General features: G+C 37.4%; 1 protein-coding gene across 1 annotated transcript in view; it reads left to right on the plus strand.

Annotated features, from left to right (window-relative positions):
- DHX15 (DEAH-box helicase 15) overlaps positions 1-17,968 on the plus strand; it is a 53,243-nt gene that overhangs the window by 25,614 nt on the left and 9,661 nt on the right. The window contains exons 7-12 of the mRNA XM_085322682.1: positions 5,150-5,236; positions 6,652-6,801; positions 9,554-9,662; positions 10,751-10,942; positions 14,013-14,135; positions 17,461-17,651. Of these exons, the coding sequence (XP_085178808.1) occupies positions 5,150-5,236; positions 6,652-6,801; positions 9,554-9,662; positions 10,751-10,942; positions 14,013-14,135; positions 17,461-17,651 (852 nt within the window). The remainder of the gene's footprint in view (positions 1-5,149; positions 5,237-6,651; positions 6,802-9,553; positions 9,663-10,750; positions 10,943-14,012; positions 14,136-17,460; positions 17,652-17,968) is intronic.

Consider the following 17,968-nt stretch of genomic DNA (forward strand, 5'->3'; position numbering starts at 1 on the left):
TGTGTAGGGAATTAAATACAAGTTTCATCTGTAAATTTGGACAGTAACAGATAAAGTTTTTTATGAAGTCTTAAATACTAGAATAATTATTGGATATACTATAAATATTATGTTTAGATTTTTAGAAAACCCTTTTTCTTAGTGCAATTCAAAATTGTGGTGCCCATCTCTAAATAGTAGGGATTAGAACTGAATGGGAATGACATTCACCTTATTTCTCASAAGAAACTAATGTAAATCAGATAATGAATTTGACAGCTGTATGATCTAAGTAGAGGGATGGGATTTTTTTTTTTCTTTCTCCTTAGTGGTTATTCTGAGACATGCTCTTGGAAACTGAATTGGTCATCTCTTCAGGGGGTGCTGTCAGGCAGGTTTTATCCCTCTCTTGAGGCTTAGGAGAAGATGCAAGTTAAAAATAAAGGTGTTAGAGGTTCCTGTTTTCTGAAGCATTAAGCAAGGAGTTGGGGTGCTTTCACAGGGTAAAATGGATCGAGAAACTGAAACTTCTGAAATGGTGTTAGTGAATGCTTTGCATAAGGTTTAATAGTTCACTTGCTGAATGCTTGCATAAGCCACATTAGGAATGTGTCAGTTTCCCTAAACTGAAAATTTGGAAGGAGTCTCAACAGAGCTTCAAGCTAAACTAACATTCCCAAAGTTAGATTTTGAAGGTCAAAGCTGAATCATCCTGCCTGCTCTAGGCAGGGTTTGTTCCTTGATTATTTTCCCTTTTTGTGTAGTACAATGTATGCAGAATACTAGTGACAACTTCCTAGTGTTCTGGAAGAATAAATCACTTATTAAATTTTGTAAAATGATGCTCTTTTTTCATATTGAAGTTGATTGCAGAAAGCATACAATCTGAAATCATGAAAGTAATGCTGCAACAAGATTGTATTAGCAAATGACTTGAATGAATAAAATCGTTTCTCAGTGATGAAGAAGTGATAGCTTTGTATTTCATTAAGTTTCCATTTGTTTAAAACAGTGTACTTTGAAATAGGCAGTTTCTGGTTTTCTTGGTAAGTGGATAACAGATGCAGCATGTAGTTTTCATTATACTGAACTGACAGAGCCAATACTAGTGTCTAACGACTGTAGCAACTATTTTTATTGCAAGAAAAATTTTGCTAGACTAGGAAGTTTTAAACTGTTGTCAAAAGCAGGCATTGAAACATGCAAGCAACAGGTTCAGACATATAAAGCCATTATGGCTTTAAAAAGGGAGGGGGGAAGGTACTTACTGCCTCTTTACTGTAGTTAAATTATATTTGAATGCTGTGGTTGAAACACACTTTGGCTTTTGGTTTTGTGTTTTCATCTTCATGGCAAATCTAGCAATGAGTGGAAATGTTTTTTTGCAGTTCAAATGTGTTTTGTGTCAGTCTCTTATCAGTCATGCTGTTTGAWGTAGGACCTTGCGTTACTGGACTGCTTGCTGTCTTACAAGATGCCTGCTTTTACGCAATCTCCTGCRAGTCGAATGTGGTTTTTAGAACTGTTGAGGAAAGAATTAGTAGGAGATCTGAATCACTTAAGTCTGTAATGGTCRTGAAAACTAAGTTAAGAATATGTGGTATGTGAATATGTATCTTTTAAAATTTTAACTGTGTGAAAGAAAAGTAAGATAGTGGAAGTTCTATAGCATCTTGCAATAGCAGTAATTGTAAAAATACTGTAGTTTGATTACTTAGCTTGTTGTCTTCTCCTTGCACATTCTAGGGAAGATCAGCCATTATTGCAAGAATACTTAAGATACAAGATAAAATGCTTTTTTTAGTTACAGCTAGTCAGAGTATTTTCCTCCTTTTGTGGAGGAAGATGATGACTCAAAGAGCCTTCCTAGTCCCCTTTGCTCCTCTTCTCCTCCCTTCTTCCCCCCACTTGCCAAAAAGTGACTGACTTGTTTATTCTTAACCTGAAACTGACGTAGAAATCTGCTAGGACCCCCACTGTGCTTGGATGTCCTATTAGAGGATGTAACTTTCTGTATTGCTTTGGATTATCTCCTGGAAGTGTTCCCCATCCATCATACTTTGCCTTAGCCTCTAACCTGTTGAAAACATCCCTTGCCTTCCTCAGGGACCTTGCTACCTGCTTTTAACTTTCACTTTTTTGACTTACTAGCTACCCACTGTTATTTCTGAATTTCCACATGGTGGATTTCTGATGGTTTTTAACTCAGTTTTCCCCTCTAAGTTGTTGAAGGGCACTATTGTCCTTTGGATTTGGTCATTAGTATGTAGTTAATGATACAAATGATTCCACTTCTTTATATAGTTATGTAACTATGCAAACATAAATGAACACGAGTATTTTTGCTATACAGTCTACCAGTTAGTCATGCTTTCCTGTATCTCTGAAAGATCTTTCTAGAGTGCCTACTGACTCCATTCAGCTTTTTTGATTCATGTTTTGAAGATTTTTCCCTTACCTGTTAGTTCTTGATTTTCAAGAAAGAATTATCAGTATGGTCTTATACAGAATTTGATGCTAGTTACTTAATCAGGTATAGCCTGTTGGTTAACATGGAAGAGGCAGAGCATCTTATGCATTATTTCTAGAACTTCGAAAGCTAATAAACCACTGCTTAATTATCTGTAAAATCTAATGGTCTAAAGTTTCAGTTTTGGTATTTTAAGCATTCCACTGTTGCATCTAACAGCCAGAATGCAGTCGTTTCCAATCACGACTGTATTCACTGCAGAGGAAAAAAAATAGTCAGAAGCTGTTGGCTTAACCAGCAGTAAATCCCAGGTGGGACTGGGCTTTTCCTTTGTATTCTCTTTATGCTGGTTGACRTGCGCTTTAAAAATAGGAGATAGGAGGTGGGGGGAAGAGAAAAGATCATTGATGTTGACTGGTATATCTTTTGTGATTCATYTGATGTTTGTGCATGCTATTGCATGCTACCTTGAGTCTCATTGTATGATTATTTAATCTCTTAATGCAAATCAGATAGGAATGTTTTGTTAGCCAGAGTTTTCTTGTCTGTGAGAAATATTGTATGTCATGTATATACAGAAAAATATGCCAGAGTTGAATTCCCAGACTGTTCTATTTGTTTCACTAGACTTAAGAGTTGCTAGTTAATGCCATTATATTTAGACCTATGATTCTTAATATTCCAAGTAGTGTGTTTAAATTATTCTCTAAACCTGTTCGGTGTATCAAACTGCTAATCTGATACTTAAAAACCTTTTCAACATAACTATTTCTTTAATTGCAAAACTGTAGTTAAAGCTAATTAGATAAAAATTATTTTAACATAATTGAGCACTAATTTCATTCCTCTGACTTCCAAGTAACTCTGTTCTTTGATATTTGGCTCTAAAGATGTGGGGGAGTTTCCGCAAAGTTTTCCTTGAATTTTTGTGGGTTTTTACTTTAAAGCAGTGTARCGTTAACAAATGAGATGTTATGTGAATAATTTTTTTCTACTTTTGGAAAGTGTCATCTGATTTGAGTACAAATTAGATAAGTTTTGAGTGCAGTTTAAGTTGCTGGTGGGCCTTTGTGGACTGAATACACTAACAGTGTTTGAATTTTTTATATTGAAGTGTCTTACTAGAAATTGATGGTTAAAGCGGGACCAACACTTTTTGATGCTGCTCTGTAATTGGTATTTGAAGGCTGTTATGCAGAAAAAGTAGCGAGGCTTTAGATAAAATACTGCGTTCTCTAACAGCAAGCTGAATGGCATACGCTGTTATGAATGTGGATTAATCATCCTTTTAACATAGAAATGTTAGTTCAATTTATATCTTTAATAACTTGCAAATTTTTAATGAAAATCTGTTGTGCCAGTGTGTCAGCAYTTAATTGTGTTGGTATGTTTTTTGTCTATGGCTAATCTGTGCAGGTTATCTGTGAATGAGAAGGGTATTTTTTTTTTTTTTTTTGGTTTGAATTTTAAATAGCAGATCATTTCAGGGTGGAACACTAACTCCAGGTTTATTTCAAATATTTTTCCCAACTATTACTTTAATTATGTAGTAGCATTTGGGCAAGTCTAGATAGTATGTCCACTTAAGAGGAGATAAGGTGAGGTAATAGGCAGCTGACTGGCAAAGTGAATAGAAGGAAGGAAAATTGGAACACAAACTGAGTTTGACCACTGATTTTTATTGCAATTTTGAACGAACTGCTACAGATCTGAAATTCTAATTGCTGAAAACAGTCATTATGGAAGGCTCTGAATTTGAGAAGTGAAAGTTACATAGCTTTGGTGATGAGCGAATTCTGGGTCTTAAAGTAGTTGATTTAAAATCTTCTAATTAACATATAACTTAATATGGTTACTACTTGGATGAGAACTAAAGATTTGTATAGGTTGTTGCACCTTATTTTTGGGCATAAGACTTTAGTGACAGAGAATAATGCCTCAGAACTCAGCTATCACCTTTAACTTTTGTATGAGACTTAACCTKCAGATATTTTGTAGTGCTTTTGAAAACAACCTCCAAAATATATAAAAATATTTGAATATTAGATAATTTAAAAAGACAAAGTTAAGTGTTCAGGATTTTAAAGCAATCAATATGTTCTAATTATTTCAAACCAAATAAAAGAAAACATACTATACCGATGTATATGTAAAATAAGGTACATGTTAAAAGGTGTTATGTCTGCTTTTGACTGCTCTTAACATCTGCTGTGTGAAACAAAGCTTTACAAAGTGCTTAGCTGAGGAGGAGCAATATGTATAAAACCTACTAATCTAAGTATATTTATATAGACCTTGATTTAATATTATTTGACCAGTTTGCCATACTTGGGCTTTAAAAAGAAAAAAGTTAATAAAAACAGTATGTTGAAGGAATGTAATGTAACTTAATATTTTACTTGCATCTTAAGTACAAAATAACAAATAAACCAGTAAAATCCTTGTTCTTCTGTTTCTTAATAAGTGTTAGTTTTAACAGGAGTGGAAACATGGTGGACAGAATTGGCACTGTCGGTAGAAGCTGATATAGTTGTTTCCTGATCATCCTATAAAAGTCTGGAAGCACAGCTCTTGTGGTTATTGATGAGATGAAAGAAAATGCTGGAAACTCCCAGTTTGTGTAAAGATGGAACCAGGGATCTGTCTGCATGCATCATTTCATGGCAAAGTCATTGTATATATGATACTATTTTTCTACAGGTTGTTGTGTCCACCAACATTGCTGAGACATCATTAACAATAGATGGTGTTGTGTTTGTGATTGATCCTGGCTTTGCAAAACAAAAGGTAAATGCAACTTCAGTTACTATTTCCTCGGAGTAGAAAAGACTTTTGGCATCTGATTTGTTCAGGTAAATCTTATTTCTATAAGCACAGGTAGGTCTTTTAATTGAAATCTTGAGCTGGACCCTACTTACAGCAGTCTGTAAACTTACTGAGCTGTCCGAAACACTGCAGCACAGAAGTATTTTAGTTTTAAAAAAACTAAAATGTGAAGATTGAGTTAGGCCTGGAATATGGATTGTCTAGACTTTTTGGGGAAGACTGTTCTACTTAAGTGTTCCCACACACAGACATACAGTGCAAAACTAAAATAAGCCGAGATAATCTGAAAGTAAAGGAAAACTGGTGGTAGAAGCTACCATCTGTTTTAAGTGATGTCAGTGTAAAAAAACACCTGTACTGAAATAAGAGAAATAACACCTGGGTTAGTATTGTTTTCTCATCACTATCTATCGTGTGGTGTTGCAGCCCTGAAGATCCTCCATCAAGGAGCATGTATTGCATTTCTCAGAACACCATGGGAAGTTAAGAGGGGCTGAAGTAGCCTGCTCACAGTTGAACAAAGAACTGAATGAAGAATAAGTTACAAGTTTCTCAGCTTCATTTAGTTCTTTTACCAACTGTGATCTTTATAACTTGTTTTCTTAGACTTCTCCTTTAATATTTCTGCATTTTGTCAGCCTCACAACGAGAGATGCAGCAGAATGTGAGTAGAGATGCATCTTCATACACAAGTTACAGTGATCACATAGGTTTAGCTTTTTTTAAAGTGCTTGAGTTTTTTTAACTCCTTTTTTTTTTTTTTTTTTAACTCCTTCTGGTGTTAAATACTCCTGGTGTTAAAATATGGAAGATAGTCTTCAACTGAAATTGCTGCCTGACGACAGTCTTTCTTACAATATCTTCCTTTCTGTAACTCCTAATGGGTTGGCAGTGCTGCTGTTTGTGTTTAACTGCAGACAAACCTTAATGTTAGATTTCTCTGGAGGTCAGAAAAAAGATTATTCAACCTTACAATTCCACCAGGAAGACCTGTTTTTGGAATTACAGAATTATTTGAGTATCAGGAGTGGGTTTAGCACTCTATAGAACAAATGATGTACTAGTTCTGCTGTGAAAATTTTATCTAAAAATATACACATTTAAAGAGTATAGGGAGCCTGGCAGAAGATGTTAAGAAATGAGGGGGAAAAAAAAAAAGTAAATGCTGTTCTCTAGGCGATTGTATTTGGCTACGCAAACCTTTGGATCACTGACAGGAAGTTTCAAAGTTTCCATTTTTTTCTTCTCTCAGATATTTTTAGACACAATTTGTACATATGTTTAAAGCCTTGTTTGTTTTCTAGATAGCATTCTTACTCATCAGCGGTGGTGTTTTTTTTTTTTTTCTTTTCTACTCTGATTCCACTTTCATATAGGTATACAATCCTCGTATCAGGGTGGAGTCTCTCTTGGTGACTGCAATTAGTAAAGCTTCCGCTCAGCAGCGGGCTGGCCGTGCTGGTCGTACTAGACCAGGCAAGTGCTTCAGACTGTATACAGAGAAGGCTTACAAAACTGAAATGCAGGTAAGGTTAGCCTTTTTCTAAATTCTTTTAGAGATGCAATCTTATTGATACAGGAAGTTGAACACTGCTGAACAGAACAGAATTGGACTTTGAATCACAGAATGGTTGAGGCTGGGAGGGACCTCTGGAGATGCAGTCCACCCTCCTGCTCAAGCAGGTCACCTAGAGCATCATAGTCAGGGTCGCATCCAGGTGGGCCTTGAAGATCTCCAGAGAAGGAGACTCCACCGCCTCTCTGGGCAACCTGGTCCAGTGCTCTGTCACCCACACAGTTCTTCCTCAAATTCAGGTGGAACTTCCTGTGTTTCAGTTTGTGCCTGTTGTCTCTTGTCCTGTCACCGAGCATCACTGGGCACCACGGAAATGAGTCTGGCCCCATCCTCTTGATACTGTCCCTTAAGGTATTTGTAGATGTTAAGATCCCCCTTGAGTCTTCTCTTTTCTAGGCTAAACAGGCCCAGCTCTCGCAGCCKTTCCTCGTAGGGCAGGTGCTCCAGCCCTCTGATSATCYTCGTAGSCCTAYGCTGGACTCTCTCCAGTAGCTCCATGTCTCTCTTGTCCTGGGGAGCCCAGAACTGGACACAGTGCTCGAGATGAGGCCTCCCCAGGGCTGAGTAGAGGGGCAGGRTCACCTCCCTCCACCTGCTGGCAACGGTCTTCCTAATGCACCCCAGGAGACCATTGGTTTTCTTGGCCGCAAGGGCACRTTGCTGGCTCATGGTCAACCTGTCACCCACCCGCACTCCCAGGTCCTTCTCTGCAGAGCTGCTTTCCAGGAGGTCGGCCCCCAGCTTGTACTGGTGCATGGGGTTTTTCCTCCCTAGGTGCAGGACCCTGCACTTGCTCTTGTTGAGCTTCATGAGGTTCTGCTCTGCCCAGCTCTCCAGCCTGTCCAGGTCTCTCTGAATGSTAACACGGCCTTCTGGTGTATTAGCCACTCCTCCCAGCTTGGTTTCATCAGCAAACTTGCTGAGGATGCACTCCATCCCCTCGTCCAGGTCATTGACGAAGAAGTCGAACAGGATGGGACCCAGGACTGAGCCCTGCAGGACACTGCTAGCTACAGGCCTCCAACTAGACTCYGCGTCACCGATGRCGACCCTCTGAGCTCTGCCTTTCASCCAGTTCTCAATCCACCTCACTGTCCACTCATCTGACCCACACTTCCTGAGCTTMYCTAGGAGSATGTTRTGGGAGACAGTGTCMAAAGCCTTGCTGAAGTCAAGGTACACAACGTCCACTGCTCTGCCCTCATCGACCCAGCCAGTCTTTCCATCAGGGAAGGCTATCAGATTATTTAAGCAGGATYTCCACTTGGTGAATCCGTGCTGGCTACTCCTGATCACCTTCTTTTCCTCCATATGTCTGGAGATGACATCCAGAGTGAGCTGTTCCATCACCTTTCCAGGGATGGAGGTGAGGCTGACTGGCSTGTAGTTKCCTGGGTCCTCCTYCTTRMCCYTTTTGAAGACTGGAGYGAYACTGRCTTTCTTCCAGTCCTCAGGCACCTCTCCAGCTCTCCAGGACCTTTCAAAGATGATGGAGAGAGGCCTGGCAACAACATCCACCAGCTCCCTCAGTCCCTGTGGGTGCATCCCATCAGGGCCCATGGATTTATGGGTTTTAAGTTTGCTTAAAAGATCTCTAACCCCATCTTCCTCAATCAAAGGAAAGTCTTCCTTTCTCCAGACTTTGTCTTGTCTCTGGGGTCTGGAATTCCTGAGGGCTGACCTTAGCAGTATAGACTGGAGCAAAGAAGGCATTCAGTAACTCTGCCTTTTCTGTGTCCTTTGTCACTAGGGCATCCACTCCATTCAGCAGCCAGCCATTTTCTCCCTAGTCTTCCTTTTTTTTTCTGTTGAAGAAGCCCTTCCTATTGTCCTTGACATCCCTTGCAAGATTTAATTCCAAATAGGCCTTAGCCTTCCTTGTTGCGTCTCTGCGTACTCTGACAGTGTTCCTATATTCCTCCTAAGTGGCCTGTCCCCTCTTCCATGTTCTGTCTACTTCCTTCTTCTGTTTGAGTTTTGCCAGGAGCTCCTTGCTCGTCCATGCAGGTCTCCTGCCCCCCCCTTTGCTGGACTTCTCACTCATAGGGATGCATCGTTCTTGGTCTTGGAGGAAGCRATGCTTGAATATTAACCAGCTCTCTTGGACCTCCCTCCCTTCTAGGGCCTTAACCCAAGGGGTTCCTCCAAGYAGGTCCCTGAAGAGGGCAAAGTCCCCTCTCCTGAAGTCCAGGGTTGCGATCTTACTTACTGGCTTGTTTTCTCCGTGCAGGATCCTGAACTCCTCCATCTCTTGGCCACTGCCCCCAGCCTTCATGTGTGCAATCAGTCCTTCTTTGTTAGTACAGGGTCCAGCAGCATATTTCTCCTTGTTGGCTCTTCTGCCACCTGTGTCAAAAAGTTATCACGAGTGCTCTGCAGGAGCCCCCTGGACTGTTTGTGCCTAGCTGTGTTGTCCTTCCAGCAGATACAGTGGTGGTTGAAGTCTCCCCATGAGAACCAGGGCCTGTGATTGTGAGGCTACTTCCAGCTGCCTGTAGAAGGCCTCATCAGCTTCCTCTTCCTGGTCAGGTGGCCTGTAGTAGACACCCACAACAGTGTCACCCATGTTAGCCTGCCCTTTACTCCTTACCCRTAAGCTCTTGACTCATCCGCCCCCTATGTTAACATAGCTTAAAGTTCCTAGGAAAGGCAAAGTATGTTTCTTATTTCTGTTTTCTTCTTTTTGTTTCCTTCCTCCCTAGGACAACACATACCCTGAAATTCTGAGATCTAACCTGGGGTCTGTAGTGTTGCAGCTCAAGAAGCTTGGTATAGATGATTTAGTACACTTCGATTTTATGGACCCACCAGGTATTTGCTTCATATTTTATTTTGCCTTCTGAAAGCATTCTGTTTTGACTGTAGAAAACTTCAATTTCAGTGAATGTTTATGCAATAACAACAAAGAATAAACTTTATGACAAAAGAAGTACAAAAAATCTTCTAATCCTTAAAGAAACTCATCACTTATCCTGAAATTTAGTGCTTTGTGTCTTACAAAAGAAAGTATTTTCTGTCCTTGTCTGCCTGAGAGCTTGTAATAGAACCAAGAAGTCTACTRTATGTCCCCAGCCTGCAAAGGATAAGACACAATTATATGTATTAGACAACCTATTACTTGACATTTTATTTACTGCCTTGATTACACATTCTAATTATAAATCAATTAACAGTTGTATGTGAATTGGCTATCATTTTAAAAGTTGAATACATGTTTCTTAGGCTACAAAGTTAATGGATATTTCTATTCTTACAGTGTTTACTGTTCATGCCTATTCTTAAATAAATGGATTTTATTGGATAAGTCAAAATGTATTTCTTAAATATATTATGATCATGAAAATTAAATCAGAAAGCATTTTAGTAATTTTTGTTCATGCTATGCAGTGTATATGTAAGTTTAGCAGGAAGATTTTTGGGTTCCATTGTGGGTTTTGTGTGTGTGATACACATTCACGAGGAATGCAGGGTTAGGAGAACGTTCTTGCAGGCTCAGATTTGTGAAAGTTTATAATTATCTAAAGTATGTGTTTGAGGTTTTAGGACAGTACTCTATTTTGATTGAAGCAAAATAGAGCACGCATCAGCACTTCCGGAAAACTGGATGTTTCTTTGATGCTGTGCCTATCTGAATTTTGGAAGGCAATACTCTTCAAATAGTCAAGGCTTTTGGTTCAGTTAAGAACTCTCCTAAACAAGTGATTCTCTCTNAAAAAAAAAATCTCATTGGTCTCTAGTTGTGCATAAATGAATTTGGTAATGGTTGATATTTAGAGCTTAGTGTAAATGGACAATGAAAAATAATGTTATGGTAGTCTGTACTTCCTCATGTTTGCAGCTGAAAGCAGTTTGATTAATGTGTCTGTACACACGCACACTGAATTTTTTTTTTCTTCCAGCTCCTGAGACTTTGATGAGAGCTTTAGAGCTTTTGAATTATCTAGCTGCTTTAAACGATGATGGAGACTTGACTGAGTTGGGATCCATGATGGCAGAATTTCCACTGGACCCACAACTGGCTAAAATGGTTATTGCAAGTTGTGACTACAACTGCTCTAATGAGGTCCTATCTATTACTGCCATGTTGTCAGGTAATAGCAGAGAAAGAGAAGCTAAGCAAAATAGAAATCTTTGGTTTGGGGAAAATTTGAGTTTTCCATTTCAAACATATAAGCGATATAAAGAGACTTCTATTAAATCTAGAGCTGTTTCAAAGCTTCAGATAGGGATTTAGTCACTACGGGTTTCTGTGTTGACCTGCAGGTCAACAATTAGTAAAGTTAAGGAATGAGCATGCATAAAATAGTTAAGATCAAACAGATTAATTCTACTTAAAAGTATGTATGTATTTTTCATTGATATAGGAAAGAATTTCATACTAGTGAAACTTCCTTTTTAGGCTCATAGTCGGGATCAAGAATAGAAGTTTAGCCACTCTATTTTTAAGCTAGGGAAATCTATTTTGTATTGTGTATTTCTCTGCACTTTAAATCCCAATATTTCCAAAAGGATTAAAGTGTCATTTTTTTATTAAACTGGTAAACTTGTATAGGTACACACGAAATGATGCCATATTAAGTAGTGAAGCTGAAGAGGAGACCTTACTCTTAAAGGGAAGGAGGAAACCTTCCCTGGGGGCTGGAGGGGGGTTGTATTTGTAACAGTAAATTTGTGTGCAAAGCTATACTCTGCTGCCTTGTGTGAATAGCACTGAACCAGAGCAGAGCTGCTTGTCAAGGAGATCTTGATGAGATAAAAATCTTGTTCAACAAGCTTTGCATTTCAATTCCCAGTCATGTAGAAACTACTTCATTTTATACTTGGTCTTTATAGGACAAGCAGCAAGGCTTAGTCCATTATGAAAGTGGGTTGTTCTTTTTCCATAATCACTGTTGTTTCTCTTGGGTGTGTTGTTTTAGCAGACTCTTCGCAATGCAGATATGCTACTGGTTACATGCTTAACTTGGATGATTAGAAACATGTTTTGGCTAAGTGTAAAATCTGTTACTGCAGTTTAGTCTTACAGTATATTTATATGAAAGTTTTTTAAGAACAAGCTGAAATGTTTGTTGCAGAGTTACTGTTCAGACTCAGAGCAGATGGGCAGGGCAGAATCTAATAATTTTTTGTGATTAAATAGTGGACTTAATTGCGGAGGTGGTGGTAGGTTGGTGCCTGTCTTTCTCCTCTTCCCCCTACCTTCCGTTCCCCCAGAAATTTACTAAAGAATAAGTCTTAATATTTTTGTCTGTCTTCAGCTGATTCAGCCTCTTTCTGTTTACCTTCTCTCAACCTATATTACTTTTATTTTGAGGCACAATTAAGTTATTGTGGTAAAATGTCTTTAAAGTTGACTTGAAGCTGGTTACTTTGTGTAGTAACTAAAAATCTTTTAAAACCAAAATAGTCATAGTATTTGTAAGGGCTATTTTCCARAGTAAAGACTTTATTGATTTCCCGCCCTCCAAAGGCATGATATAGTATGATATGTTAGGATCCCTTAAGTACACGTAAGGTTTGTCTGACTGGATAGCAATTCATGTGTTACTGTTCGGGCTAAATACCAGAAAGGAGGGAAAGAGTATTGAATGCATAAGCAGATTAAATGATCATATGTGTTTAATTATTCTTATAAGAGCTTTTTAGGGCACATCAGAGTTTGTAGCTGTCAGTGTTTTGTACTAGTGTAAATTCTCTAATTCACTGTAGTGTCTTGCTGTGATGTTTTACCTGCATACAGCTTTTTTCATACTGCAAGTGCTATTAATTATTCAAAACAATGAGTTAAGTCAGTCACAATAACTTGAAATTTGCCTTTAGCCTGAGTTAGAAATTAAAATACCCTCTGTTTTCAAATACTGGTCTCAAAATACAGGGTGTTTATTTCACACCTGCATTTCCATCTTCTTTAACAAATCAAAGATCAACGCATTAATGTGACTCACTACTGCAGTGTGTATTTTCATCAAAATTCCATCTAGTATTCAGCTCATGTGGCATACTTATTCTTGAAGTGTAATGTTTTGGGGATTTTATGAGAATTTAAAAAAATCAAAGAGCTGTCATCTACTAGGACAGGTAAGATACAACAACAGTGTCCTAATGAGATTGGGCTTCAATTATGGTAAGGCTGACATAGCCTCAAGGAGCTAGAAAAATAAAGGATTTTGTAGCATCTTAGCATCAAGATTATTGAAACTTAACATGTACAAAAACTTAAACTGTATCTGCAGTAGAGTCTATGTAAAGAGACAGACTTTGTGTGGGTGTGGGGTGTTTTTTGAGATCTCTGCGGTTAAGATTCTTCATAACTACATTGAATGTCTTGTTAATTAATATTGACCTATTAAACCAGTAAACCTAGCAGAATGTTGACAGACCATGTATTAAGTTGGCTGCAATGATACTCGTGGTCTTTCATAGTCTGAACTTGGAATCTTAAAACCTCATTTTGGATTCAAGCTTGTGTAAGAAGGAATCTGATTATGTAAGATAATATAATGATAGACAAAGCTTATCGCATTGGTATTTTTATTTTAAATAGTGCCAAAGGACGGTTTAACCTTCCACCACTACCGCTACCATCACAACCTTTAGACTTCTTAATACTTCATTCACATTTTTTGGTATACCAGTGCTGATAACTATACCATCTGGGGAAGATGACTTAACTTTATTAGTGCAGACTAGTAATAAAATTAATGTTTGTTTAGACTGTGCTAAGCAGTATAGTTTCAGAACCATCTTCTGTACTCTGTCTGCAGAGGCTTATGAGAAAATAAGCTTCTAATTAAAGTATTTGTTATGTGGTACTAGTTCCTGGTAGAGCTATCAGCACTGGGTCTTGAACAAAGATCTGTTGAGCCTTCCAGTATATTCAGGCAATCTTGATGGCCTTCAGAGTAGAGATTTTKATGCCTGCTTACAGTTCTAGTAAAAATAATCAGGTACTCTGTAGCTTTGAAACCCTCTTGTCTTACAGATGTGGTTAGGTGTTGATGTACCAAATCAAGGTAGTAAACAGTCCAAGATGCAGTTGGAGGCCATCCTGCCCTGCCCTATGCTCTGTGAACTGACCTAGCTAGGCCTTGTTCCTCTATCTGTGAATGCGTGACTCATCGATATGGGCGTTTGTGTTGGGCCCATACCAACCTTGTTTAGTCCCACAGTGTTTTGTTCGCCCCACGGAAGCAAAGAAAGCAGCAGATGAAGCCAAGATGAGATTTGCCCATATAGATGGAGATCATTTGACGTTGCTGAATGTCTACCATGCTTTCAAACAAAGTAAGTGCATCTGTTCTAGCAAAATACTTTTAATACTTGGTGCTGTCAACTTTTCCTAGCTTCCAGGGACAGTTAAAGATTAGGGCTTTTTAATGTAACTTAAATAGCGCTAATCTTTTTAATTTAAGATTTAGCTGCTTTGCCTCTTTTACTGTCCTCCTTGGGAGGAGAAAAACAACTAACCAACAGATCAGTGGATCAGGTAATAAACTACTGAGTCTGTGGAGACAAGCCAGGCTTTTAAGCCAGTGCTGGGTAACCTTGGATAGAAGGAAGTAAACTTTCCTTTAAGAAGTATTGGAAGTTTTTATCTGACATTAATCACAGAAAAAAAATCTACGAACTTGTTTAGTAACCTCTAAGGGAGAGCAGCACAAATTCTGAAAGAGTATGTTCCTGGAAGCAAAAGAGCTTAAAATTTAAGTTTCTAAATACAGTTGGAATTCTGAAATATGACCTTAGGATAGATTGCTGCATCATCCTTTTGTCTTTCAACAAGAAATAAATTTATCATAGGGCTGCATAACTTATTTGGCTGATTTCAGCTCTACATGGATTTTATGCAAATTGTGTTATGGCATAGCTCAAATGTGTGTTAGCAGCTTGAGAAAGATAGGAACATACAGGTGAAGCTAAAAGTTCTCTTGAAAAGTGGCTTTTTGAACAGTGACTTAYGTCAAGTTTACTTTGGCTGTAAGTCAAAAGATAACCTTCTTTAGGAGTAAAATTGAAATCGGATGCTTCTGTTACACTTCATATCTGTGTCAGTGAACAAAAAGCAAAGTTCTTTTACCCTAGGTAAAGAATTGTGGTGCTCCTTTCCATTGCTGCTTGGGTCTGGGAATCTTGCATTGAAACATTCTATCACTGTATCAATATATAGCAATCCAAAGCCAAGGGTATCCACATAGGAAAAATCCAGACAAAGGTCTTCARAACTCTTAACTTCAAAACAATAATGGAGAAACTTTTACTCAGAATTTATGAATTGGAGACGTTTGCCTTCATGCTGCTTATTTTTTCTTCAATCTTTTTTTAGTTAATGGAATTCTCCAGCCAGTTAACTGATCAAGGCATATGCTTAGGATACAGGAAAACTGTTTAATCTATTCCAGTGAATATTGACTCCATATGCGATGCAAAGCAGCCTGGTCTAATTCAAAATAATGTTCAAACTTTGTTTCTCACAGCCTGGAAGAGTTTATTTGGTCTTTGCAGGCTTTTTTGGAGTTGGAAAAAAAATCAAGATACAATGAATCAGTTTAAAAGACTATAGGTTTTGATATTTTAGACAGAAAACTAGTAGGTGTTTTTTTTTTTTTTTACTGTAGCATTTTTATATCTGCAAAGTACGTGAGTTCTAACAGTAATTGATAACTTTTTAGGAGTTCCTGCTATACCTATTTTTTTTGCACTTTTTCAAAATAAATATAGTAGGATATAGCAATTTTTAATAGWTTAAAAAAAATTAAGCTATTTAAATTTAGCTAGAGGAGATCCTTTTCCAGTGCTGCAGACAAACTACTTATATGTTGATTAGGATTTAGTAAATATTGTCATGTCGATTTTCTCTTACAGAATGATAAGTTACCAGATGAAGTCCTTAAGTGCAAAACTTTATCTGCTACCAGAATATAGCTTAGTGAACAACAGGTGCTGTCAATTTTTAAGGAAAATGGTTATGTGCAGAACTGTCAGTAGTATTTGCACCATCTTTTTCTTCCTTGTTTCCCCACTCAAATTTCCAGCCAAGTCCTTTGAAGTATCTCAGGATGAAGTCTGTGGGGGGTGGGGAGGAGGAGATATTTTTCAGTTTTATTGAATTTAGGCATTCTTTAGTATTTTTTGATCCTGTTTTAAGAGAAACTGATGATGCAGTTAGAGGAACTGAACACCAAGAAATTATCATGTTTCATTTCCAGAATAGATCACCTAGTCACTTTTGTTTATAGATTATACTCTGTATTTACAAAAGTTTGATAATATCTTGAGTGAAGCAACATTTTTCAGGGATGGAATTATTTGAGGAATAATCTTGTTCAGTTTCACTGTGAAATTGAGTTTACTACTGATACAGAAGATCAGGAGATAAAATTCAGATACTATTTCTATCTAGAAAAGTGTAAAATATTAGTTATGGATTATCTAAAGTGCATGGTTCAAATGGCGTAGAGTAACCCATTTAGATACTTCACAGTAATGATTTTGCTGTGTGACCTGTAAGTTTGTGCATTCATCCTTTATTTAAAAATACATTCTGTAGGATGATGTGCACAAACAACTTAAAACTCTCTCAAATTACCTTTAACCAAATTACCAAACCTTTCTTTGTTTCAAGGCAAATTAAGGATAGAATCTTTCTATACAAGAGTAAATTTTAAAACTATGTTGACTTTTGTTAGAGCTAGGTTTTTGGATTAACGAAGTAACAAAGATCAGAAGAGCATCACTGAGGAGTAACAGAAATGGTAGGGAGAACTAGGTTTCTCAGTGTTAACATCTATGGTTTTATAATGAGAGAATGGTTCAGATATGTCTTACCAGATCTCTTATTAGAGCTATCAGTAGTAGAAACAGTAACTTAAGCCAACCTGGTGGTACTTGTCTTTGCAAGTTTCCAGGATGGATTTTGGAAACTTACTTTCATTGACATCATTTCCTAAAATTTGAGTATGTACAGAGTGAATCAGTTGTAATATATCTAGTCTGTCTAGCTAATATAGAGTGAGATGTAAAATTTTATAGATGTTAGTGATTCTATATCTTACAAGTTRCCTAAATTCACTTAAACTTCTGTGAGGTGCATCATGTTTAGTACTAATTAGTATGGTTGTTCAGCCTGTAAACAGTTATTTGAATGGTGAATTTAAGCACCATTTGTGTGTTCATCTTGGTTTCTCAAACACAAGAAGATTGTACATAACCATATTGTATATTCATTGCATGCTACAGTTAAAATGCTCCGTATGTCCAATTACACTTTGTTGCAGCTTTGAAAGATATTTTTCTTAGTTACTCAGTGCTTTCAAAATGTGAGAGATTCATTGGTCTAGTATTTCAGCAAAACAGCAGTGCTTGTGTGTGCGTTATCATACACAAAAAAAATAAGCTAACTTTTGTTGTTCTGAGCACATGCCTTCTGAATAAGAAATGATGTAGGCAAATTAACTAATGCAAGAAATTCACTGAACAGGCCAAGAGCGATTATCATTTATAAAAGTTTGTTTTCTCTGTAGTTCATCTAACTGATCAATCAATTGGTTGCTGTTTTATTGTTTTAATTGGATGAAATATTCATTTTTATTCATGTTTTTTAATGTTGCAGATCATGAGTCGGTTCAGTGGTGTTATGACAACTTCATTAACTACAGGTCCCTGATGTCTGCAGACAATGTACGCCAACAGCTGTCACGAATCATGGATAGATTTAATTTGCCTCGTAGAAGCACTGACTTTACCAGCAGAGACTATTACATCAATATAAGAAAGGCATTAGTTACTGGGTATTTCATGCAGGTAAGCATGCATTCTTGTAGGGAACTTCCATAGCTTTTAATGTTAGTATGGTTATTACCTTTTATCAAAACTTCATGGATACTATTTATATCAAATTATGTATGGCTAAATAGATTATCGCTTAGTCTTTGTCAGGTTGATTGTTAGTCAAGAAGTATGTTATTCAATTTTTTATATTTGGAGGACAAGTTGTAGGTGATCTTACTAGTTTCAAAATATTTTTTTCTGCCATTACCAATCAGGAATTGACTATTAACTTATGAGTAGCTGAGGAGAACTTTTATGAAATATTTTAAAGTAACTATTAAAAAGATATA

The sequence above is a fragment of the Rhea americana genome, unplaced genomic scaffold (genome assembly GCF_003343005.1).
Source record: "Rhea americana isolate MKP2758 unplaced genomic scaffold, rheAme1 scaffold_8, whole genome shotgun sequence".
Taxonomy (NCBI): domain Eukaryota; kingdom Metazoa; phylum Chordata; class Aves; order Rheiformes; family Rheidae; genus Rhea; species Rhea americana.